General features: G+C 46.6%; 1 protein-coding gene and 1 long non-coding RNA gene across 2 annotated transcripts in view; both read right to left on the bottom strand.

Annotated features, from left to right (window-relative positions):
- Positions 1-5,183, bottom strand: part of LOC115484588 (uncharacterized) — a 61,039-nt gene extending 55,856 nt beyond the window's left edge. The window contains exon 1 of the long non-coding RNA XR_003945256.2: positions 5,105-5,183. This is a non-coding gene — a long non-coding RNA (uncharacterized LOC115484588). The remainder of the gene's footprint in view (positions 1-5,104) is intronic.
- A 10,764-nt stretch (positions 5,184-15,947) lies between these two features.
- The window catches only part of HS3ST3B1 (heparan sulfate-glucosamine 3-sulfotransferase 3B1), a 29,423-nt gene continuing 23,437 nt past the window's right edge, over positions 15,948-21,933 (bottom strand). The window contains exon 2 of the mRNA XM_050981405.1: positions 15,948-20,103. Coding sequence (XP_050837362.1) covers positions 19,485-20,103 — 619 coding nt within the window. The 3' untranslated portion in view covers positions 15,948-19,484. The remainder of the gene's footprint in view (positions 20,104-21,933) is intronic.

Raw genomic sequence — 21,933 nt, forward strand, 5'->3', positions numbered from 1 at the left:
CTGTTTATTCTGAAAAATATTTGTCCAAGAAGAGCAGAAACTTATCTCCAGGAAGTTTACTGAGGGAAGATAGTGGATGAACAGAGAATCAAGAAAAGCATTTTGAACAGTGCAGGCAGAGATGTCAAAGCAGCAGTTCTTCCCAACATCATTTTTACCTCAGTTTGCTTGCTCAGCCTGACAGTCAGCATCTTATTATGCAGCCCCGGCATTTCTCTGCAATTTAAACAAGGAGTCAGTAATGGTATGTGATCTTCAAGGTCACTTCTGGAGAGTTGTCTTTAGCCCAGTGCTCATCAGCTATTTAGGACTAAAAATGACAATTTCAGTAAAGCAAATTAGATCCTGGATGTATAATACACTGCAGCAAATGCACTGGAAATTATCAGTGGGGGATCCAGCGTGGAATATCTTAGCTGTCATGTGCATGAAGGAGCTTCTGGGATCAGGAAGCATTCCAGTGTAGCCCTCAGAGAAAGAACAGCCCCTTTTCATTTATCTCCGGGTACACAGATTTAGAACTGTAGCATTCTCTTCCTATTGTATCTGGATGCATCAGCCTGTTTAGGATGTATTTCCTTGGAGGTTCATTACCTTGCAAAACAAGAGTTCATCTCTGCCACGCAGAGGGGAATATCACATTCTGCACATCAAAAGATCCTTTAACCTGTCTTAACTTTCCATTCTTTCTTTTCCCATGCTCTTATATGAAGAGAATATTTTTCTTCCTCCATTCAGTAACTGTCTCCTGACTGCTTTAGCCAGTAATTTCCTGGGGCTTCACAGCAATTCCTGTGATGAATAATGATGTCACCAAGGCCAGGCTTTGACACCACAGAAGAAAAAGGGTTTTTGGGGGAACAAGTGGATTTATTTAGATTTAATCCATGTTGGTAAATGACACACCATGTGTACTTATGAAACTATCAGGAAGGAATTTCTCAGGTCATAGTGAGGCTAACCAAGGTCTGGGAAAAGGAAGAATATTTAGCAATGCATATAATGAATATTGGAGTCAACTTGAAGAGAATGCTTGGAGGGATTGGTGGTCTTACTCCTGGTGGAAAGAAGGTGATCTCGATCCATGGGCCCACTGAAACACAGCACAAGATGGGGACAAGATTGTGAATGGAAGAGGAACATATTTAAATTTAGCTGCCAGTAATTTCCAATGGGCAACTTTTGATGCCTTTCCCCACTTCATAAGGACATCATAAAGAATGACTTGCAAAATTATCATATTCTTAATTCCTATCAAAGTTCATATACTATCAGCTCTGCTTTGCACACAAATCTAACACATCCTAAGGCAGGGCTGTGTCCCTGACTTGACTGGAGGTGGCAGAACCAGCTCTGGAGCAGGGTGTGCTGCTGGGCTGGGTGAGCATCCACTGCTGCAGACAAACCCGTGCACAGTGTCTGAGCAGCATTCAGATTCTCGGGGCTTGCATTTATTAACATGCCAATTTCTTGGTTAAGATGAAGGGGGGAGGAAATCTTTCAAACAAGCTTGCAAATGGGATTTTTTTTCCCCTCAGTAGAATGACAGCTTTTGTATATCAAGTGTATTCCTTCTGGCTACACTGCACACACAAGGAAATTTTGAGCAGCATAATCCCATGTGTACAGGTTGCTGACTTAGAAAATACCTTCCCCCAAAACAAAGTCTAACATCAAGGACACAACCCAAAACCTGAGCTGGCTGTGGTTAGCAGATTCCTCAGTCTTGCACAGCCTTGCACTTCACCCAGCTCCTCTTGAGTCCAGCAGAATGGAGCAGCTTGTCCTGTGAGCGTCCATCACGAACACATGGACTAGCAAACTTCAGAGTTACAAAAGGATTTTGTGCTCCCTTGAAAAGGGTGGCCAGGACCACAGTGTCTAGTGGACAGTGTTTCTTTAGTTGTTTCTTTTCATAGTGAGTACTGAAAGAGTGTAACAGCCACACAAGACCTCCCTGGCTTCCAGTAGTAGAAAAGCTCCAAGTTTTGCCAGTCATTTCCAAAAAAAAAGTATCTGTTATTTTTTCCAAAAGAGATATCATAACAGTTAGAAACATCACAGCTGCTCCCTCCAAAAACTTGTGTTGGAGCAGCAACCAGCCTCGTGAGAACTTTACCAGTTACACCTAAAACTACCTCAGGACTGAAACCTTGAGAGGCAACTGAGCAGCAGGAAACACACAGTTCAGGCATGTCACAGTGATTTAGACTGTCTTGAAATGTCCCTAAATCTTCTGAAGTTGCCATGCTGGCAACTTCAGAAGACTCCAACACCCCAAGGCTGGGAACTGGACCAATTTGCTGAGAGCTCACAGACATGAGATTAAAGCCTAAAACATTAAGACCCTTCTGGGGTTTGAGTTTTCCCCCATTTCCTCTCTCATTGGAATCAGGAAGTGCAAAGAAGCAATTGTGGAAATAAAACTTAGTTTCTTTTCAGAAAGTTACTTGAACTTTGGGAACTTTATCTTCATTCTCATTGAGGGCAAAGATCCAAGATAGTTATTCCTGTACTTAAACCAGGTTCAGTCATCCTTACTAATTAAGGGCACTAGATCAAAAATTAAATTTATTGTACCAGTAGCACAACCATAATGGATCTCCATAAAATTTAACCACACAGAGAAGTGGGTTGCCTGTGATCTGCCATTCAAGCAGGCTTTATTGAATTTAAATATAGAATCATAAAAAATAAATTAGGAATGGGGATGACCCTTTGTCTACCTAGAGGCCCAGGAAAGATGTTTGCCTCTGATACAGTTTGCAAATTAGCATTTTATAGGACCTGGGATGCTGCCTGACACACAAAATACTTTAAAATTCTGTAAATAATGTAAGTAAATTAACAAGAGATAGTGACTGCAATGAATAAAACATAAGTTAAGTAGCTTTCCATTTCCTCTGAAGCCTAGAGGAAAAAAGTGACTAGATTCAGCTCTTTGGGGGGAAAAAAATTGCAAGTACATGTAATGTTTGGTAGGAGAACACACAGATAATTCAGAGAAATACCGAAAAGTCAGTCCAAAGCATCTTTCATATAACTATGGAAAAGCCAGGGGTTTGTGGCAAAGTCCTTGGGTTGAGTTTTAGCCTTGTCCAACCCCCATCAAGAGCTTGGGAAAATCATCAGGGATGAGTCTTTGACCTTTCTTTCTTGCCCTGCTCCCCCTTCACTCAGCAGGTTTCTCAGAGGAGGCTGGTCATTGGCACAGCTTAGGGGCTCTGTCCTTCCAGCACGGGCTGCTGAGTCCCGACAAAACCTACCCTGCTCTTTGCAAAGCAAGTCAGAGCCCAGAGAGCCAAGGAAGAGCAAGGAAGTCCAAGTCTAGAGCTGTGAATTGTGAGTGGATATGAAGTGCACGTCACCAGCCCCAAACCCATTCCACATCAGCACGGGGCTCCTTCTGTTTTCTTTAGCCCAGCTGGAAGCCTAGGCACAGCCAAGATGTCCTAGCACGGTTCTAAGATAGCATGTGGCTGTCACATAGATTTGTCTGGGGACAGAAGTGAGCTTGGACCTCCTTTAGATCAACCATCACTGCCCAGTTCCTTGCACACCCTTTAAAACAGAGAAAAGTGCCACGGGGATTTGACAGGACACTGGACAAGAACATAAGCACACGTGCCAAAGGGGAGCTCTGAGGCCAAAGGCATACAGCTGCTGAGGCATTTGGATGATAAATCCTCTATTTTTCTATTTACAGTTTGGATGTGGCCTCAAAGCCCTAAGCTGACATCCCTGGCTAGGCCAGAGTGGGAATCCTGCAGCAGCATGCCGGCTTGAAGGCAAGAGTCTTATCAGATGGGCTGGAAATATGACAGCAAGAGCCTCTCCCAGGATGTTTTGGCTTGTGATCCAGGACGAACACCTGGAAGCCAAGAGGAGCCTGGAATAGATTAAGTGAGTTGGCCAGACTTTCTCATCTTGTTAACAAGCTGCAGGCTTCATTTGTGCTTTGGGCAGGGATTCAGAGCGATTCTTTATTTGATTCAAACCAGATAGTCCATCGCAAATCCCAGACTCCTGCTCATATCAGCATCACCCAGACACTGTCCCTGCAGTCTGGGTCTTTGTGACAAGAACATCTGACAAAGTCAAACAGCACACACAGACTGGGGGTCGGTTGCAGAAAAAACCAAGCACAATATTCCACTTTGTCTCACCTTTTCCACCTTTCTTCCCCCTTTTTCACTCTACTACATTCAGTTTCACTGCCCCAGACCACTGGAAGACTCAAACCATGGAAGTTCAGCTGCCAGCTCTAAAGGACAAAAGCCACCAGTATCTCCCTGGAGAGCCCAACCCGTGGCCACACCACGTGCCATGGCCAGGATGTGCTAGGACATTGTGCCCCACTACCCCAGACAGCATCTTCTGTTACTTTTCCTTCTGAACAGCAATGTTTTTCTCCTAAATGCATGGAATAGGCTCCAAGGTCTCATGGAGGTCATGTTTCTGTAGCCATCTCTTGCCTTCAGGAGATGTGAGGCCAGGACAAGCGGGCCCAGGTGGCACCAGTGAGGACACGCACACATGCTGCCACAGCCCTCCCCTTGGACCCACATCCCTGTTTCACCCAGCACTCAGAACTTTCTCTCAGGAAGTACGGTGTTCCATAAAATAGAAATTAATTAAAATTTAGCTGAGCAGCAATATTAAACTAAGAAAATCGTAACGGGTGGGGACCCAAGACAGCAACACCACAGGCATGGACAAAGGTCTCTCTCTATTCTGTACCTAAACCAAGTGGTTCCTGGCCAGAAAAGTCCCAATATGACTGTTTGCATTTACAGGTAGTAATAAAAGACAGATACTTCAAGAGAAAGGCAGCTTTTGCCCCTTCTCCTGCCACGGACCAAACATCTCATCAGTCATTTCTACATGGTTCATGCTGATGCTCCGTGCAAGCATGAAACTCCTGACATCAGTTACCAAACCATGAAAATGGAAGGATTTTATCCAGTACCATTACTGCTAGATCTGCCTATTTGTAAGGCGTTCCAGAGATGATAAAAATCAGTAGCTAAAAGGTACAAAGTGGGGTGTATGGCTCTGCTGTTAGGAGAGAGTTTGGCTCTTAGGTGAGGGAAATAGTTCTGACCTGCTTCCAGGGAAGCCCTCTTGCATCTCTGCTCAGCCAGCTGAAACCAGGAAAAATTAGGGTTCTACCCCAAATGTTGTCATTTATCCATTTTATGATTTTTGCCCCAGTTTCTCTAATTCAAAGTGAAAGTGAACCCAGCCAGTTTCTGAGAACTGCTTTAATGTTCATGAGGAAATAAAAGTAAAACCCAACAACGTTAAACCCACTCCCAAACAAAAAAGAAAACTAAGCCAAAAAAGCCAAGCAAAGGTTTTAGAGACTCATCAGTATGAGGAACCAAGAACTCTTTTTTTTTTCCTTTGCAACAGCAGAAATCTATAAAGACACTCACAGGCTCTTGCAACTGGTAACGGGAACACATGAGAAGTGTTTCCCTGTTTAATGATTTTGGTCAAAGTTGTCCCTGCCTAGGGCTTTTCACTTAGAGGACACAAGGATTTTAAGTTCATTGTTTTACAGGAAGACAGAATGGATTTGTTGTTGTTAAAATCATTTTCCATTAAGAACTGCCCAAATAATTTCCCCTCTCTATCCCCCTTCCCTGTTCCCCAGTCCTTGTATACCAACACTATCAGCTCAGCTCTAGCTTTGCTTAAATGCCATTGAAAGACAGCAGGAAAACTCTGTCATAGTTATGTCTGTCAATGTTTTTGGAAAGTCCGGTTTTCTTGTTTTCTTTTGGATCAGGACAGCAGCTCACAGTTCACCAAACCAGGAAACCTGGGGCTGCTCCTGAGTTCTCAATTCATCACTTGGGAGATGATTTGTATCCAGGGAAGCTTCTGCCATGATCATGGTGCTTTTGTGGAAGACAGGGAGACCCAGTGAACCTCAGACACAGAATCCCAACATGGTTTGGGTTGGAAGGGACCTTAATGACCCTTCCAACTTCCTTCTCATTCCAACTCATTCCTTCCTTCTCATTCCAACTCTCTGCTGTGGCCAGGGACACCTTCCACTAGACCAGGTTGCTAAAATTTATGTGTGAATTTCTGGGCAGTGCTTTGAGGAAAATTGCCATTAAATCCAAACCAGAGCTGACTGTTTCAGGCTCAGGGACACTTGGACACTAGCTGGGCAGCCCAGGGGCTCCAAGGGAGGCAGAGCTCAAGGGGGCTGCTCAGCAAAGCCTTCCATAATTTGCTATTCCTGAAGCAGGGTCAGCCCAGCTTACACCCAGAGCTGCTCCTGGAGGAGATCGTGACTTCAGAGGTATCTGAGAAGTGCCTGATGCTGCAGAAGGGCTGCAGGAGCTGTGCTGCAAGCCCCAAGTCTAAGATGGTGCATAGGACAGAATTAATAGGTCTGCTCTGAAGAAGAAATTCTCTGTTCCAGGGAAGGAAGCAGCTTTGCCTGATGAAAAATTAAGAACCCCTGGCCTGGTGGTTTCCTCCTGGGGTGAGTTAAAGCAGCAGCCTGAAGAGAGAGGCAAGCCTTTCCCCTTACATATTAACAGCAGATACACTGCCCATCCCAGCGAGTTTCCTCAACAAATTGCCCTCTTTGTTCCGCTAAAATCCAGGGGGACGTTCATCCCTTCCCCTCTCCAGAACAGAAACAACTAAAAGAGGAACAAATCTCAGTTAACTTTCAGTTAATATTTTGCTGAGACTCAATTCTCAGAGCTGCACCACCCCAGACTGAGTCAACCCAGCATCTCCCTCATGTGGCACAAACATTTGCCACTTTGATTTTGGAGGGAAGAGTTTAATGTGGGCATTTACTGCTGGCTGACCAAGGTTACTGTGTAGTTACTGAGAAGAGAAACAGCTCCTTTGGGATTTCACCATTTCCCCAGGCTCAAGAGGATGGGAGCACTGCCCTCTTCACGACTCAGTTCTCCCAGGAGCAGGACAGGGAGCACAGAGACCTTGCCCAGCTGTGGACACTCGTGGCTGGCACCCCACGAGCAGAGCAGTGGCTGTGCTCCCCAGCCCTCTGTCCCTTCCCAGTGGGAGACCCAGCTGATCTCCCTGCCATCCCAGCACATGGAAAGGTCAGGGACAGAACCCGGCATGAGGGTCTGACTGTCCCTGCTCCATTAACCACCACTGAGCCCCAGAGTGAGCAAATGGGGCAGCAGCCACACCTGAGGGACAAGGGGGGCTTCATTCAAACACTTCATTCAAGCAGCTCTGCTACCAAACAAAAACAAAGGCACGAGCTTTCCATTTTCTTCTACTACCCACCTTAAAAAAAATAGAACACAACCCTGGTCAGCCAGTGCTGGATTCCTGTTTTTATGGAGCCCATCCTGCCATGCTATTGCTCCACAAGGACATTACTAATGCCTTTTAGAAATCAGGTTAAAAACAAGCCCCAGCTACTCTGTAGGCAAGGTCTGTGCAGGAGTCAATCCAAAGGTGGTCCCAGCAAAACCTGATTCTGCCTGGCCACATGCTGGTAAGGCCAAAGCAGCAATCACTCTGTATCCGGGCTGTAAAATCAAATTAAATAAAAGATCCCATTTCACCAAGGGCCTAATACTAATTTGTGTAACATTTCCATTATACAGTGCTGCCTACAGAAAACATACACTAAAGCACTTTGACAATTTAACAGGGAACATTCCAATAGGAAACATTATTAGATTTTCCTATTAAGCTGCTTGGGGCACGTGCTCACTTAATAGACGTTAATTACATTAGCACTGCTGCAAATGCAGTCCTTGTGGATTTCAAGTGACTTTTACAAAATTGACTCAGTCCTGAAATTTCTGTAGAGACACAAGAAAAAACAAAAAGCAGACAGAAAATTGGAACAAAGCCACTCTGTCACCACTTTTTCAGCAGTGGCTTTAAAACACTTTAATGTACTGGCGTGTTTTGCTTTCACATTTCCAGAGTGGAATTTTCACAAATTTCTCAGCTTGGCAAAATAATTGGAGACAACTCATAATATCAGAATAATGGATTTTTTTTTTCTTGCCAGTGGAAAGAATGGCTGAAACAACAAAAAGGCTGAGTATTTCAGTTCAGTCTTTTTGTGAAAATATTTAATATTTCCTCAGCATGCACTTGTGCCCTATTACCTTCAATGGGGGTTTAAATACACACTTTGAGTTAACAAGACATATCCTGATTAGCCTAAATCAAGATCAATTTACAGAGGATTGTTGACAAATCATCTCAGACTACATGCAAATGCAAGTGAAACAGTAAATGGCTTACAGCCGGCAGAATTACTCTTTTCGAGATCATTAACTCCGGCCTGAATGTGTCAGCCTGGCGTTTCGGGCTCTGCTCCCACAGACAGCTCACCTCAGCCACACTTTGGGAGTATTACCAGTTTTCTGCTGACTGCTGAGGGAGCCTGTGGATGGATTTGAGACTCCACCACTACAGACATTTATGTCTGGCTCTGTCACTGACGTTTCGAAGGTACACAGGACCAGTAAGGACACAACGGGTTTGCTCTGAAGAGTTTCGGTGCAATGAACTCTTCCCACATTTTCCCTCTCCTGGTTTCCTCCTGAGTTCCTACTTGTGTTGAATCAGGATACGGGGGAGCTGGCAGGGAGGGAAGAGGGGAAGGAAGCATCTTCGTTAAATACTTCAGTGAATTTGTCAGAGTTGCCAGCAAAGTGTGAAGCTCTGGGGTGTCTGATGTGGAAGTGTTATGCCATGTTTCCCTCCTATAATTACAATTTCATCATGTAATAATAATAGGCTGTGGTTTCTTGTGAACCTTCACTGCTGCAGGATGTTGGTCATTAGAAAGACCTAATTGATCACTGGAGCTGTCATTTGACCATGCAGACACCTTCCTCCAGCTTTCAGAAGGAGAATGAAAGTATTTTTAAAAATAAGCCTTTAAAAGATCCCAGGTCACTCTCAGGAGACTCCTAGCCCCTTCCTACCCTCATTGTGCAAGCTAGTAGAGCAGGAGGCTGCTAAACAGCTGTTTCAAAAGGCATCACTTGGGTGCTGAAAACCTCCAGAGTTCCTTCCTCACCTTAGACTCCCTCCGGGTGGGGAGGCACTGGTGAAGGACAGCAGGGATCATCTCCTCAAACTCCACAGGGACAGTTTCAGTTGGTGGCTCTGACACCAGGACAGTTTCTGCTCTCTAATCCCTCCAGAGAACAGGGATCCAGTCCTCAGATGGGATTTGTATCTGCTTAAATGCTTTAAAGAGCTGTGGGCTGAGAGCCAGGAAGCCACCTTTGACTGCAAGTACTGCCACAGGCTCCCTGCCTGTCCCTGGGAAAATCCTTTTGCACTCGTGGTGCAGGGATGGAATTTCTCCTTCTGATTGGCAATGCCTCTGGAGACTAGGACTGACCATTCCACAGGGAAGCTGTCCTTCCATGCAAGTGGGATTCAAGGTGACCAAAGACCTCTTGGAAATTCTTCCAACAGCCACAAGGACCTCACGCTCCAGGCTTCATCTCTTTCCATCCTTGTGAGAAGCTCAGCAGTTTCCCAGGTGACTTTAGGCACTGCTTGATGTCAGTACATTAATAAACAGAGATCTGCTCCCTGACAGGGTCACAGCCCTGCACTGTGCCAGAAGTGTTGTTGAGCAGCTATAACTGCCTGTAACTGAGCTCTCAGAACTATCTGCCCTGAGGTAAGCCAAGGAGAAGTTTTACAAATGAAGATAATAGATGTTTATGTCACACACACACACACACACATGCACAGAGCAAGCTATGATCACTCACTTGATAAATCCACTTTCAGCAGTGCTTGCAACAGCTTTGTCCTCCACAGCTGAACTGGGGTCTCAGCATTTATGCCTCAGCAAGCAGGGCTGCTTCTTGCCCTGCTCTGAGCCATGCCTGGAGCAGGTCACAGTAAATCCATGTAACAACATCTTTATCCCACAAATATTCATAAATTTCAGCAGATTTCCAGACAGAATTCATTATCTGCAGGCATTCACCAGAACATCTGGAGAAACAGGGCCAGGCACATTGTTAACATCAATCAATTCTGCTCCCTTGAAGTCAGCACAGCTATGCCAGCTTGCCCTTGACAAGAATTAGTCAATCTTTGCTAAACTATAAGCTGTTCCTGAATTTACTGTCTATTCCCAGGTTACATAATTATTTAAACTTCAAAACAGGAGAGTGAAAGTGGTGAACAGCAAAAAAAGACATGCATGGATCCATCTGTAGTATCCAAGTGCTGCTTCAGGATTAAAAATTCAGGATAAGGTATTTTTTGCTGCTGTATTTTGAGCTTAGAAGCTCCATAAATGCAGGTCCCACCAGGTGCCATAAACCCCACAGGAACCACTGAAATTACTCAGGCAACTTCAGCTGCAGCATGTGAAGTGGGGCTGATTTATACCAAACTGAGGATTTGGCCCTCCACATTGGCATTTGATACAAAGGCTTGAAAAACAATACAGTATTGTTCCATGTCCCTGTCTGAGGATCACCTGAGCAGACCACAGCCCATGCTGCAGGTGGAGATGCAACATGTAGAATCATGAAATGGTTTGGGTTGGAAGGGACCTCAAAGATCACCTAGTTCCAAATTCCCTGCCATGGGCAGAGACACCTTCCACCAGACCAGCTTGTGCAGAGCCTTATCCAACCTGGCCTTGGACATTTCCAGGGATGGGGCAGCCACAGCTTCTCTGGGCACCCTGTGCCAGGGCCTCACCACTCTCACAGGGAAGAATTTCTTCCTAATGCTTAGTGTAAACTTGCCCACTTTGAAGCCATTCCCCCTTTGCCACATGACTGTGACCCCAGGTTTGTGGAGCTATCTGCTAAATTCTGACTGCACTTCAGCAGGGATGCCATTCCTGTGCTTTCTTGGTGCTGATGGGCCCCAGGAGTTTTGTGCTTTGGAGCTTTCCCCTGGCAGAGCAGCACCTGGCTTGAACTTTACTCTTGCCATCATTCTCCCAACAAAGAAAGCCAAGGGCTGTCTGACAGTTCTGCAGCCCATCCTGTGTTAGCCCATAACTGAGCAGCACTTCAGGTGGATTTGGATACCAGCAGAGCCCAATGACCTCAGCACATCTCCCTGCCTGCCTGACAGAACTCACCTGCAGGTCTGCTCAGGTATCAGCTGGGCTATTGGGCTTTTCCCTGCCTCTGCTGCAGACACATCCCGCTGTCAAGGTCCTGACCCCCAGCTCCCCAGTGTCCCATCTGCCTGCCTTCTGCTGGGCCAGAATTAGTGCAAGTGTTAGTGCCACTCCATTTTCCAAAAAGATGTTTTCTTAGGTTTTAACTGCATGGAAGTTTCTGCAAAGCAGGTTTTTGTGGGTGAAATAGATTTTCCATAGGAAATAATGAAAATCTGAGAAGGAGAAATGAGTCAAAAACACCTTTGTATTTCAGAGGCATTTTCCTTGTTTGGCTTTTTGATTTTCAATTTTTTTTTTTTTTTTTGCTTAGGAGGAGGGGAGAGGACAAGTAGAGTAGAGCAGCTCTGCATCTGCTACAGCAGGATGTAAACATGGTCTGTCCTTTACCCACTAAGATGTGGGATCCTGGACTGAGAGCAGGTTTGCCAGGGCCTCTCCCAGTCCTCAGCAGAGACAGGTCATGGAGCAACCAGAGCCCTCCAGCCTTCTGGGCTGCGACTAAATGAATTTGATTTAGCTGCTCACTTACCCCTTGTTTCTCCCTGAGCTCAGCTTTAGAAATTCAGCACTAGAGCCTGGTCATCCAGGAAGGCACAGGTAAAAAAAAAAAAAAAAAAAATACACTTGTTTGTGCTGGGATAGAGTTAATTTTCTTTATAGTAGCTGTTACAGGGCTGTGATTTGCATCTGTGATGGAAACATCATTGATAAGCCCGGGATGTTTCCCCTGCTGCTGAGCAGGGCTGGCACAAAGTCAGGGCCTTTTCTGCTGTCCACCCCACTCCATCCCATTGCTCAGGAGGCTGAGGGGGCACAAAGCCTGCTGCAACCATACAGCCCTTGAAAGATGTTGGTGAAGCACCAGAGAAATGCTGAACTGTAGGTGACTCATCCCAATTTCCCTCCTGGTGTGAGTTCCACAACCTGTGGCCAGTCAGCCATGTTCAACTTAAATTACACATCTGTTACCAAGGTGGGCATGACCCACTGAGTTTCAGAAATGCCCTTAAATATAAGATAGGCCTAAGCAGCCCCAGCCCATGCAGAGGACACAGAAAAGCAATGTTTGCCCTGTGCAGTGCTCCCTTTCCCACTCTCCACACTTCCCTCCAGCCATCTGTTCGCTGCCTGCAGCTCCCTCCCACCTCACCCTTTGAAGGCAGCAGATCTCTGCCTGCCTGGCATTCCTGGCTGTGCTCCTGCTGCTTTCCCCAGGGAGCTGCTGGAGCAGCTCTTGCTGTCTGCCTGGGTCACCTGCTGGCCAGGTTCCCTTGCAGCAGTCCAGGCTGGCTGGAAGTGGCAGCTCCTCCCGTGGGAGATGCAGAGCTCTTGGTGGCTGAGGGTAGCAGGCTCTGCTTCTGAAGTGCTTGGAAACAATGGGATTTTTCTGGAGGTCAGGCCAATGTATGTAAAGCATCCAACACTTTCTTGTCTTTCCAAACCACCTGAGTTACTTTGCTCTGGTATTTGCTAGTGTCTAGGTTATGCTCAAGGGCTGCACTGCCACAGAAACCCCAGCAGAGCAGAGACCTCTGCATTACAGATTCACCCTGTTCACCCATGAACAGCAGAAACAAAGGTTCATCTCCTTGCCCTTGGAGCTATCTGGGATCAGAGGTGGGGTACTGGATGAAAAAAACAGTCCTGCTTGGGAGCATCCTTGGGGCTTGCTCTGGGGACTTGGAAACAAGCTGAACTTGAAAAAACAAACCGTTAGTGAAAAGAAACACACAAAGCAAAGCAGGAATACAAACACTTCCAATAACCAGGACACACATGCCTGGGACAGAACTGTGCATGATCCAAGTGAAGGAGCCAAATTTTAAACCTCAGCAACAGCCTGTACCTATGAGAAGAGCCAGCAATCCTGGGAGAAACTGAAAAGCCAGTAATGTTCAGTGAAAAGCACTTTGAAAAAAATCCCTGAGAAGTGCAGGAAAAGGCCTCCTTTTTGACAGACTAAAAGCCCAATCCAGAGCCTGAATATACAGTGTGAAACTAGAAGGAATTTCACAGGGAGCAAGAATAAGCTGACGTCCTGGGTAAGAGCCTACCAGAGTTTCTGGGAAGGGAGGCTGGATTTGTGCCATGAAACCTAAGCTACACTCCTTGCCCCCTTTCAAGGGTGATGCAGAATTATCTAGGGATTCTCTCTTTATTAAAAAGAAAAAAATTTCTTTGTTTCAATGCCAAAAAGTTATATAAAAATAATTCATGGCTAGATTAATGACAGAGAGTAAGTCATTAGAAATCAAAAATGAGATAATTCTGTTGTAGACATGAGTGATGGTGAGAAATAAATTATATTTGGCTGACATTACTTAATTAGTTGGACTCATGGTGCTTTCTTAAATTTTCTTTGGTGTAGCTTTTAAGGTTTTGACACATCAATTCCCAGCTAAATAACCTCAATGTCAAAGCAGCCAGTTGCATCTTCTCTGCCAAACCATTTTTGTAGCATATATCCAGATTCTTCCTGAGGTAGCTGGTACTGATATTCTTCCTACCAGTCCCTGGTGGGATGGGGAAAAGATCAAGGCAAGAAAAATGGTGATGCTTTCACTGCTGTGAGCAGCTCAGATAGCCAGGAACCCATAACACTGCTGCAGTGCTGCTCATCAAGCATCTCAGAGGACTTAATGAGCATGAATTAAGCCTCACATTTAGACCTGACTGTATAAATAGCTGCAAATAACATTCCTGGAGGACGATGCTCTCCAATTCTTAAGCAAACTTCTCCAGTGAGAGTGGCTGATTCTTGCAATCCTATTTGTAAGACCCTTCTCAGGGGGAAAGAGTAAACTACAGAGCAGAAATCAAGATCTAAAAGTCCTGCAGGACTGAATCATGGTCTGCTGGAAAATCAGGGAAAGCAGCAGGAGGAAAAGAGAGTAAACAGCTTGGTGAGAAGAGCTCAGAGACAGTGAAACCAGCCAACTCACTGAGTGTTTGGGACCACCTGCTCTCACAGCGAATTAGGCTGTAGGACCCTGCAACAATCAGGTGCTTTAAAGAAATTAATTTTAATCTGTAAATAAAGGGGTGGGGGGAATCCTGCTTTACAGGAAGGTCTGAGGATTTGCATCAGCCATATGGTATTACCCCAGCTGAAGGCACCAGTACTAACATTTAACATAGAAATTCCTCTCTCTTATAAAAAGGACATTTAACAAGGTGCTGAACAATTGCCTTGCACAAAAATGTTTTCATGATTTATAACCAATTAGTCACTATTACTACCTTTCTAAATATATGCATTAGGAAAAGTTTTAACACCATGATTCTTAACCACAGAGATAAATTGGAAGATAATAATTTAGCTTCAAATAAAACAATTTACAGACAGATTTAGTGGCTAAATCTGTCTGCCGCCCCTCTCATTTTTAAAGGAGAGAAAAAAATAACAAAAACTGCAATGCCCTGGTTGTTGGGGACCTGGGACTGCCAGCAGCACAAACTCCCAGACATTTGAACACTGGGCACAGGGAAAATACACATACAAAATATACAATAAAGATATCTTCCTGAAAACAGGCCCCAGTGAAAACCTCAAGCTTCAAGGTGCTTTTAAATGAAACATTTTGGCCCAAAGCTCAATAAATGCAATTCTACCTATGAAATCTACCAACATTTTTAATGTCTTTGGTAGCATGGACTCAACTCCAAGATTTGCCAGCACTTCTTGCTCTCACAGATCCTCCCCAGATCTTTCCCTAGTGCTTACATGCTCCCCAGATTATCCTTTGTCATTTCACCCTTCCTTCACCTTCCTCAGGGAGGTCTCAACACTCTCTGATGTTCCTGGCAGCAGCCTGTACCCTTTCAGGTGGATTCCTCCCTGCTCTGGGTATTCTCATCCCTGCAAGGTGCTGCTTCTCTGGGATGCTGCCATCAATCCAAGCATCTCCCCTAGAAATGCCATGTTCACTTGCACAGCCTGGAGACCTGTTTGATTTCTATGTTAAAGAAATTGTTTCTCACCTTTCTTGTATCAACCAAGAGAAAAAGCAAATCCACCTTGGCAATCACTGTGCTTAGCAGCAGTGTTACAACAGTCTCACCTGCCTCTTCATCAATCCATTTGCCTTCAGGAACTTCCTCCTTCAGCTGAGGTTCTAAATCTGCAAGGAGACTCTTCAGCCCACCTTCTTCAGAGCAAACCTTCTCTGTATCCAGGCCCCCATGAGCCACAGGCATCCTTATCCTTGTCTTCTGGATGCTCTTGCCAAAACAGCACCTGAGAATGGTCCCCAAACCAAGCTGAGGGAGCAACAGCAACCATGGGCCCCAGAGGCTGGATCAGCATCACTACAGTAAGAGCAAAGCTTTGGAAAAGTAACTTGACACTGGAGAGGTTCCCCACTGCAGCTGTGAAGGACTGAGTTTGTCCTGGAGCAACCCTGAGCCCATCCAGTGTTCTCAGCAGGGCCAAGGACAGTCCCCCAGGCCCTGAGCTGGTGCTGGGTGCAGCAGGGGATGCCCAGCTGGATGTGCCCAGCAGGGAAGGGCAGCCCCCAGACCCTGAGCTGGCGTTGGGTGCAGCAGGGGATGCCCAGCTGGACGTGCCCAGCAGGGAAGGGCAGCCCCCAGACCCTGCCTGGGCAGCACGGGGCACCTCTGCTCTCCCCAGGAGAGCCCTTGGCTCCGGGAAGCCCTGGCCCAGGACCGTGTTCCTGTCCTCGGGCTCACCAGCCGCCCCCGGGCTTTGCCCCTGGGCCAGCGCAGCAGCATGGGCAGTCCCGGCAGGGACAGCACATCCAACCCTCCCTAATGAACACAGCCATGCCTGTCGCTTCGGAAAATAGAGCTTTATTTGTTCATACAAATAGTATGAATTATCAGAATTTCATTTTCCTAGAAACATCTTTCTCTGTGTAAAATTAATTTGTGTTGTACATACCACAAAATACTCCATATGCTTTTTTTATATTTTCTTTTATGTGGCTTTTTTTGTTTGTTTTCCTTTCTATTTTGTTCTTTTATTTTTTAACAAATTGGCTACTAGACTATAGAACCATGTTACAGACAACATATCACTAATAGCTATACTGCACTTCCAAATACAGGACTGAATGAAACTCAGCCATAAATTAAAGTTACAATGTGAAAAAGAAAATCAACTGATCAAACTTCTCATCACACCTCCAAGCTTAATTTAAAAAAAATAAGGGGGGGTATTTTAAAAAAATGCACCGATTCCAATATTAGCAACCTGATGAACACCACAGAGAATTCACCTTCATTGTCATATTTGTTAGGTAAGGCTTTTTTACATTAAAGTCTAGTGCAGACTTCATTATAAAGGATATTGAGACAATTTGCTTATGGTTAGAAGAGTTATTCCTCACTCTCTGTATTTCCACTCTCCAACAAGTTTGCTCCACAAGAGTTCTTCGCAGCAGGGCTTGATTATCCAAATTAAGCCCACACTCTGCTGTACAGCCGAGGAAGGCATTAGGATATTAAAAACTTGTTTCCGGGAAAGCAAGGAAGACTTGCAAGGGGATGCAGAACCCTTCAGGCATTGAGCAGCCGGCAGAGACTCCAGAGGGAAGCGCCTGGAAAGGAGCCCATGCCAGCACACAGGTCCTGGAGGCTCCACCAGTGAAACACTGGGAGGTGGCACAGCCACGGCTAGGAGCTCACCCAAGGGCCACGTGGAGAGGTCAAGCTTCTTTCTGTGCATTGCATAAGCTGCTAGAAGGAAGACTGAGGTTTTGAGAACCAAAAATCACTTGTTTTTCCACCAGGAAGTATTTTCTTAGTGCCTGCAGCTCCTTCCCCTCAGTCACCCAACAGTGGCAGGGTCTGGAATAAAGCAGACACAGTCCTGCACTCATCACCTGTCCTGGCAGCAGGAAACAGAGCCAGGGACCTGGCTGGAGTTGAAGCCAAACCCCTCAGAAGTGCATAGATCCACCCAGCTGCTTGGGCCTGCAGCTGGATTTTGCAGGACAGAGGGAAAGCAGGGGCTGTCAGCCTGCAGAGCCCAGCAGGTCCCTCATCCCACCTGAACTCTCTGAAGTCAGACTGCATTGGCCCAAAGTTTCATTTCTTCACTTGAAATGGCTCAGGGCAAGAAGGAGAATTTCCCTGTTTGTGGGAAGATGTGTTTGGAGGCAAACCCCAAGGAGGGATTTAGATCCTGCTCACAGCAGTTTTGTAGGCAGCTCAGCCTGATGCTGTTATGCTTCAAATCTCCCTGTCCTTGAGGTCAGCCACACACACTCCACCTCAAGTGTGAACCCACACCTGGTGGTGCGAGTCCCTAAATCCCTTTGGAGGTGTGACACTGCTGAGCAGGCCAAAAGCCCTCAGGTTTAAACAGGGCTCTGAAGGGCAGCTCCCTGGCACTTGCAGCAGACCCAGAGCCAAGTCTGCTCTTTTCTCTGTCTGCTGGAGCAGGACTAGCTCAAGACCCAGACAGAGCAGCCCAGGCTCTGAGGAACATTTTCATCACCCAACAGCCACAGCAGAGAGACAGAAGGGGCAGGCAAGAGTGAGGAGGCTGCAAAAGTAAAACAAACATTTGGGAAACGCTGTTGAATGGGCCCCACCGCAGCTGGGCACAGCAACAATGGGCAGCTCTAAGGGGGAGCTACAGGTAACTATGGAGAGCCAGAGGGCATGGATTTCCATAGGCAATGCATATGAAATTAGATGTTCTGCCCATTGGTGCTTCTGTTGTTTCCAGTTTTGCTCACACTGCCTCTGGAAATGGTCCTACAGCAACACCAGGAGATGCTCGGTGCAGTGCAACATTTCAGGGCTGCAGATGAGGTGTGAGGAGTTCTGCTACCCAAAGACATCAGAGCTCTCTTTCTGTTAAACATTCAGTGAGAAAATCACTTCTGCTGCCACCTTGCTCTGAAAGTCTTCCAGTCAAGTTGGCAGAACCTCTGACAGCAGTGATAAGGCATTGGACACACACAGTGCTTATCAGGACCTCCTGAGCTCACAGAACACTGGCAGAGCTCTCAGGACAGCCCACAGGTTACTGTCCTGGATCCCACAGCAAGTGCTTACAGCCCAGGAGAAGGATTTAATTCAGGTTAATGGTTGCATGTTTGGAGCCTCCTGTCCTTCCTGGCTGCTACTCCAGACAGGGCATCCTGGGACTGCCAGGAGTACCCCAACCCCAGCATGCCTGGATTCCCCCCTGCCTTCCTACAGATTCACCCTTGTTGGTAAAGCAGCACTTCTCCCTGGCTCTAAGCAAATGATGCTTCTTGGGAGAGACCCCACACAGGGTGCTGGACCAAAAACTGATGGGAATTAAGAGGGCTAAGGGTGATGTTCCCCAGTCTCATGTACTGGGAGGTGCTATGGTGGCCATGGGGCTGGAGGTGACAGTGCCTGTGCCATGTCCTGGGACACGCTCCATGCTGGGCATGATGCCAGGCAGACACTGGAGGTTCTCCCAGTGGTTCTGCTGGTGTCTTTGGTGGGTGGAGGGTGCTCCATGTGCTCCAGGCTCTGCCATCTCCCAGCAGTGCCTGGTGTGCATGGGTGCTCCTGGAGCAACACTTTCTGCAAGTCACTCTGACCAGCACCACATGTCACACACAGACACAGCATTTTACATTTGTCCTGCAGTAAAGATTTTAAATGCATAGAGGGATTGTGGGAAAGAACCTCTTGGACAAAAAGGAAGGAAAACTGTACTGAGGAGAGCTTTGCCTATGCAACGTGCTCTGCAACTTCTCTGCTGGAAAAAGAGCAAATTGCCCTCCTGGCAATCCTGAGCAGAAGCCCTTGGCTTGGGGTTCCCAGGCTTACAGCCACTGGGAAAACATGCTGCTGCTCAGCAGAAGTATGTGGGGTGCAGGGATGCCCAGCCTTCCTCCCACCCACCCCAGAGAAATACCCCCCAGGGCCATGGGACAAGCCAGAAAACTGTGGGATGAGGGAGCACAACAGCAGAGCAGAGACTGGGACACTGGAATAGGGAAAGCAAGTGTTTATAAAGGCCAGATACCCGTAACAAAAATAAACTTGTGCTTTCCCTTCCTCCCTCCTTCTGATTTTTAAGTACAAATTTTGTTTAGGAAAAGTGGAAGCACTGTCTGTTACAAACCAAACCAAAGAGAAAGAAGGGCAAAAAAACAAGGAAAGGAGAGACATTAGAATTAAACACCGTGGAATGTTAAACAGGTTACAGGCTACTGTTCTAGCCAGTGCGGTTAGGCAGCTTAGTGAATTAATTGCTTAGGAATTAAAAATAAATTATTATAAAATAGATTTCTGTACATTTTACATACATATATATCTCTTTATATAAGCAAACCGTGCTGGGCAAATAACAGGGGACTTTCCCATGCCAGGCTCAGTCCCAGCCGAAGTCCTGCCCTGTCATCTGGTAGAACTTCATGTTGAAGGGCCTGTAGAAGTCCCGCAGCCTCTGCACCACCTCCTGGTCGATGTCAGGGTGGGTCCTGCCTTTTGTCTTGCCCAGGCAGTGGGGTTTGCTGCTGCCCTCTGCCTTCTTCAGGCACGGGAAGCCCTTGGTTTTGTTGAAGTAGAAGTGTTTGTCCGTGATGATCCTCTTGAGGCCCAGAAAGTCCTGGACCCTGCCCAGCTCCCCCGCGGGGTCGCGGATCAGCCTCTCCCCGCTGACGAAGAGGATCTGCCCGATGGGGAAGTGCAGCAGCCAGTTCTCCAGGTGCTTGGCGTAGATGCCGATCTGGATGGCGCTCCACGAGGTGTCAATGAGGCCTGTAGTCCTGTTTTTGAAGGTCAGGCTCTCAAAGGTGGGGATGTCAGGCTTCTTGGAGAGCGTCTGGGTGTAGTCCGAGATGGCTCTGGTGACGGGGTCCCGCACCACCACGATCAGCTTGGTGCCCTTGCACATGGAGGAGATGCGGGCTGGGGCCTCCTTGGTGACAAAGTAGCTGGGGGTCTTTTCCATGGTGATCTGCCCCTCCAGTGTCCTGGGCATCAGGTCCCTGCCAGAAAAACACACAGACATGGGTCAGAAGGGCAAGGAAGGGGAACAAAAATATCCATATGCACTTACATGTATGTTCACACATAGATACACAAGAATTCTTCTCCCTAAAATGCCTTCACAGGCCATTTGGATCATACAGACAAATCCATTTCCCATTGATTTAGGGATTAGGGGAGGATTATTATTAAAGGCCACTGTATTAGAAATCCAGTTGAGTAATCCCCCAGTTATTCATGAGTGGATTAGCTGAGCTACATTCTGCGCTTGGACCATGGCTGAATGTACCACACCAGCTCTAGACTGGTCAGGATGGGTCCTGAGCTGCACCAGGTGGCTGTTTTGGCTCATGACAACACCACTGAGACCTCAGCCCCAGTCCAGAGCTCATTTCCTCACGGGAATGAGAGGATGGTACAGCAGAAAAGCAGATCACTAGAGTACGTCCACCTCATTTTCCCTCAGCATTCCAAGTGCAAAATTTTCCCAGTCCAGGCAAGAGGGTGCAATTTTTCTCTGGCTTGCCAACAGCAGGACTTCACTCACAGGTGTCCTCTTGCATCCAGTTTCACCCCCTTCTTTACTATTCCCTATCACTTGTTTCCTCACATGAACTAGAAAGGGCATCAAGAGCTGCCTGTGGCATCTTCAGCACATCCCAGTCCAAGAGACAATGAGGACAACCCCCACCACAGCACCGCCCCATGGGTTACAGCAGGTCAGCATATTGGGTACAAGCTCAGCACATGGGCAGGACATACCTTCACAAAGTACTTTTAAAACTTAAAACTTCCAGCAATTCCACTTTATTCCCTGCCTATTCCTAATTAACCACACTGGGAAAGAATAGGGAGCTTGCAGAATTGATGGAAGTGGCATGAAGCAGGGAGAGTAATTTTTTCCGATTATTCACTAGGCAAGCTAAAATATTTTAGACCGTTTGCCAGTTCTTTCCCTTTATAGCCCAAACAGACTCGTTTGCTCTGGGTTGAGAGACAGTTGAAAACAAAAGACAAAAGGGGAGTCAAGCACGAAATTAAAGTTATAAAAATTGATTAAGTTTTCAAAGCATCCACCCAGCACAGACAAATAAGCAGACAGTGTGTGATCTGCAAGCCTGAAGCTGTGCTTCCCTCAGACATAGGACACCACACAGAGACTGCTCCCAACAGCCATCTCCTCCCTGACTGCTTTTATGCTTCCACAGCAAAGATCACCAGGGGTCTTGCAATTAACACAGCCACTGATAATTTGTGCTAAAGCCAATGGGAAGAAAACTCAAGCGAAGAAAACTGACCAATCTATTCTAAGGGCAAATAACAGGGGATCCAGGAATGAGAGGTCTGTTTGCATCAAAAATCATCCTATGTCTATGAAATTTGGTCAGTAGCTTTTTATGGAACTATTGGTGAGCTCACACTGTACCTGGTATTTTTCTTCACCAGCCTTTGGCATGACCTTTGTGCAATTTGTTTACTGGCAAGGGGCACCTGGTGGCTGCACCTCCATCCTCCCTGTGAGCTGTGCCGAGAGGCTGCCCATAAAGCCCCTTCTCCACAGTCCCAAGGTGGGACACAAACCCTGGGCCAGATCTGCATGGCACTCAGGTAGAAGTGGTAATGGACAAGCTGGACTGTGGAGGAAGAGGATATCAGCTTTATCAGGTGGAACCTCCAGTCATGGCCAGAGGTGGTGGCAACCCTGAAGGCTGGGATTTCAAGTCCACACAAGTGGAGTTTTACATGCAGATAAAAATCACACTGGTCTACCAGATACCTGGGATGTGAGAGCTTCTGGAAGGCAGGAGCTAGTATGTGTGCCAAAACTA

This window comes from Serinus canaria, chromosome 18 (genome assembly GCF_022539315.1).
Source record: "Serinus canaria isolate serCan28SL12 chromosome 18, serCan2020, whole genome shotgun sequence".
NCBI classification, from domain to species: domain Eukaryota; kingdom Metazoa; phylum Chordata; class Aves; order Passeriformes; family Fringillidae; genus Serinus; species Serinus canaria.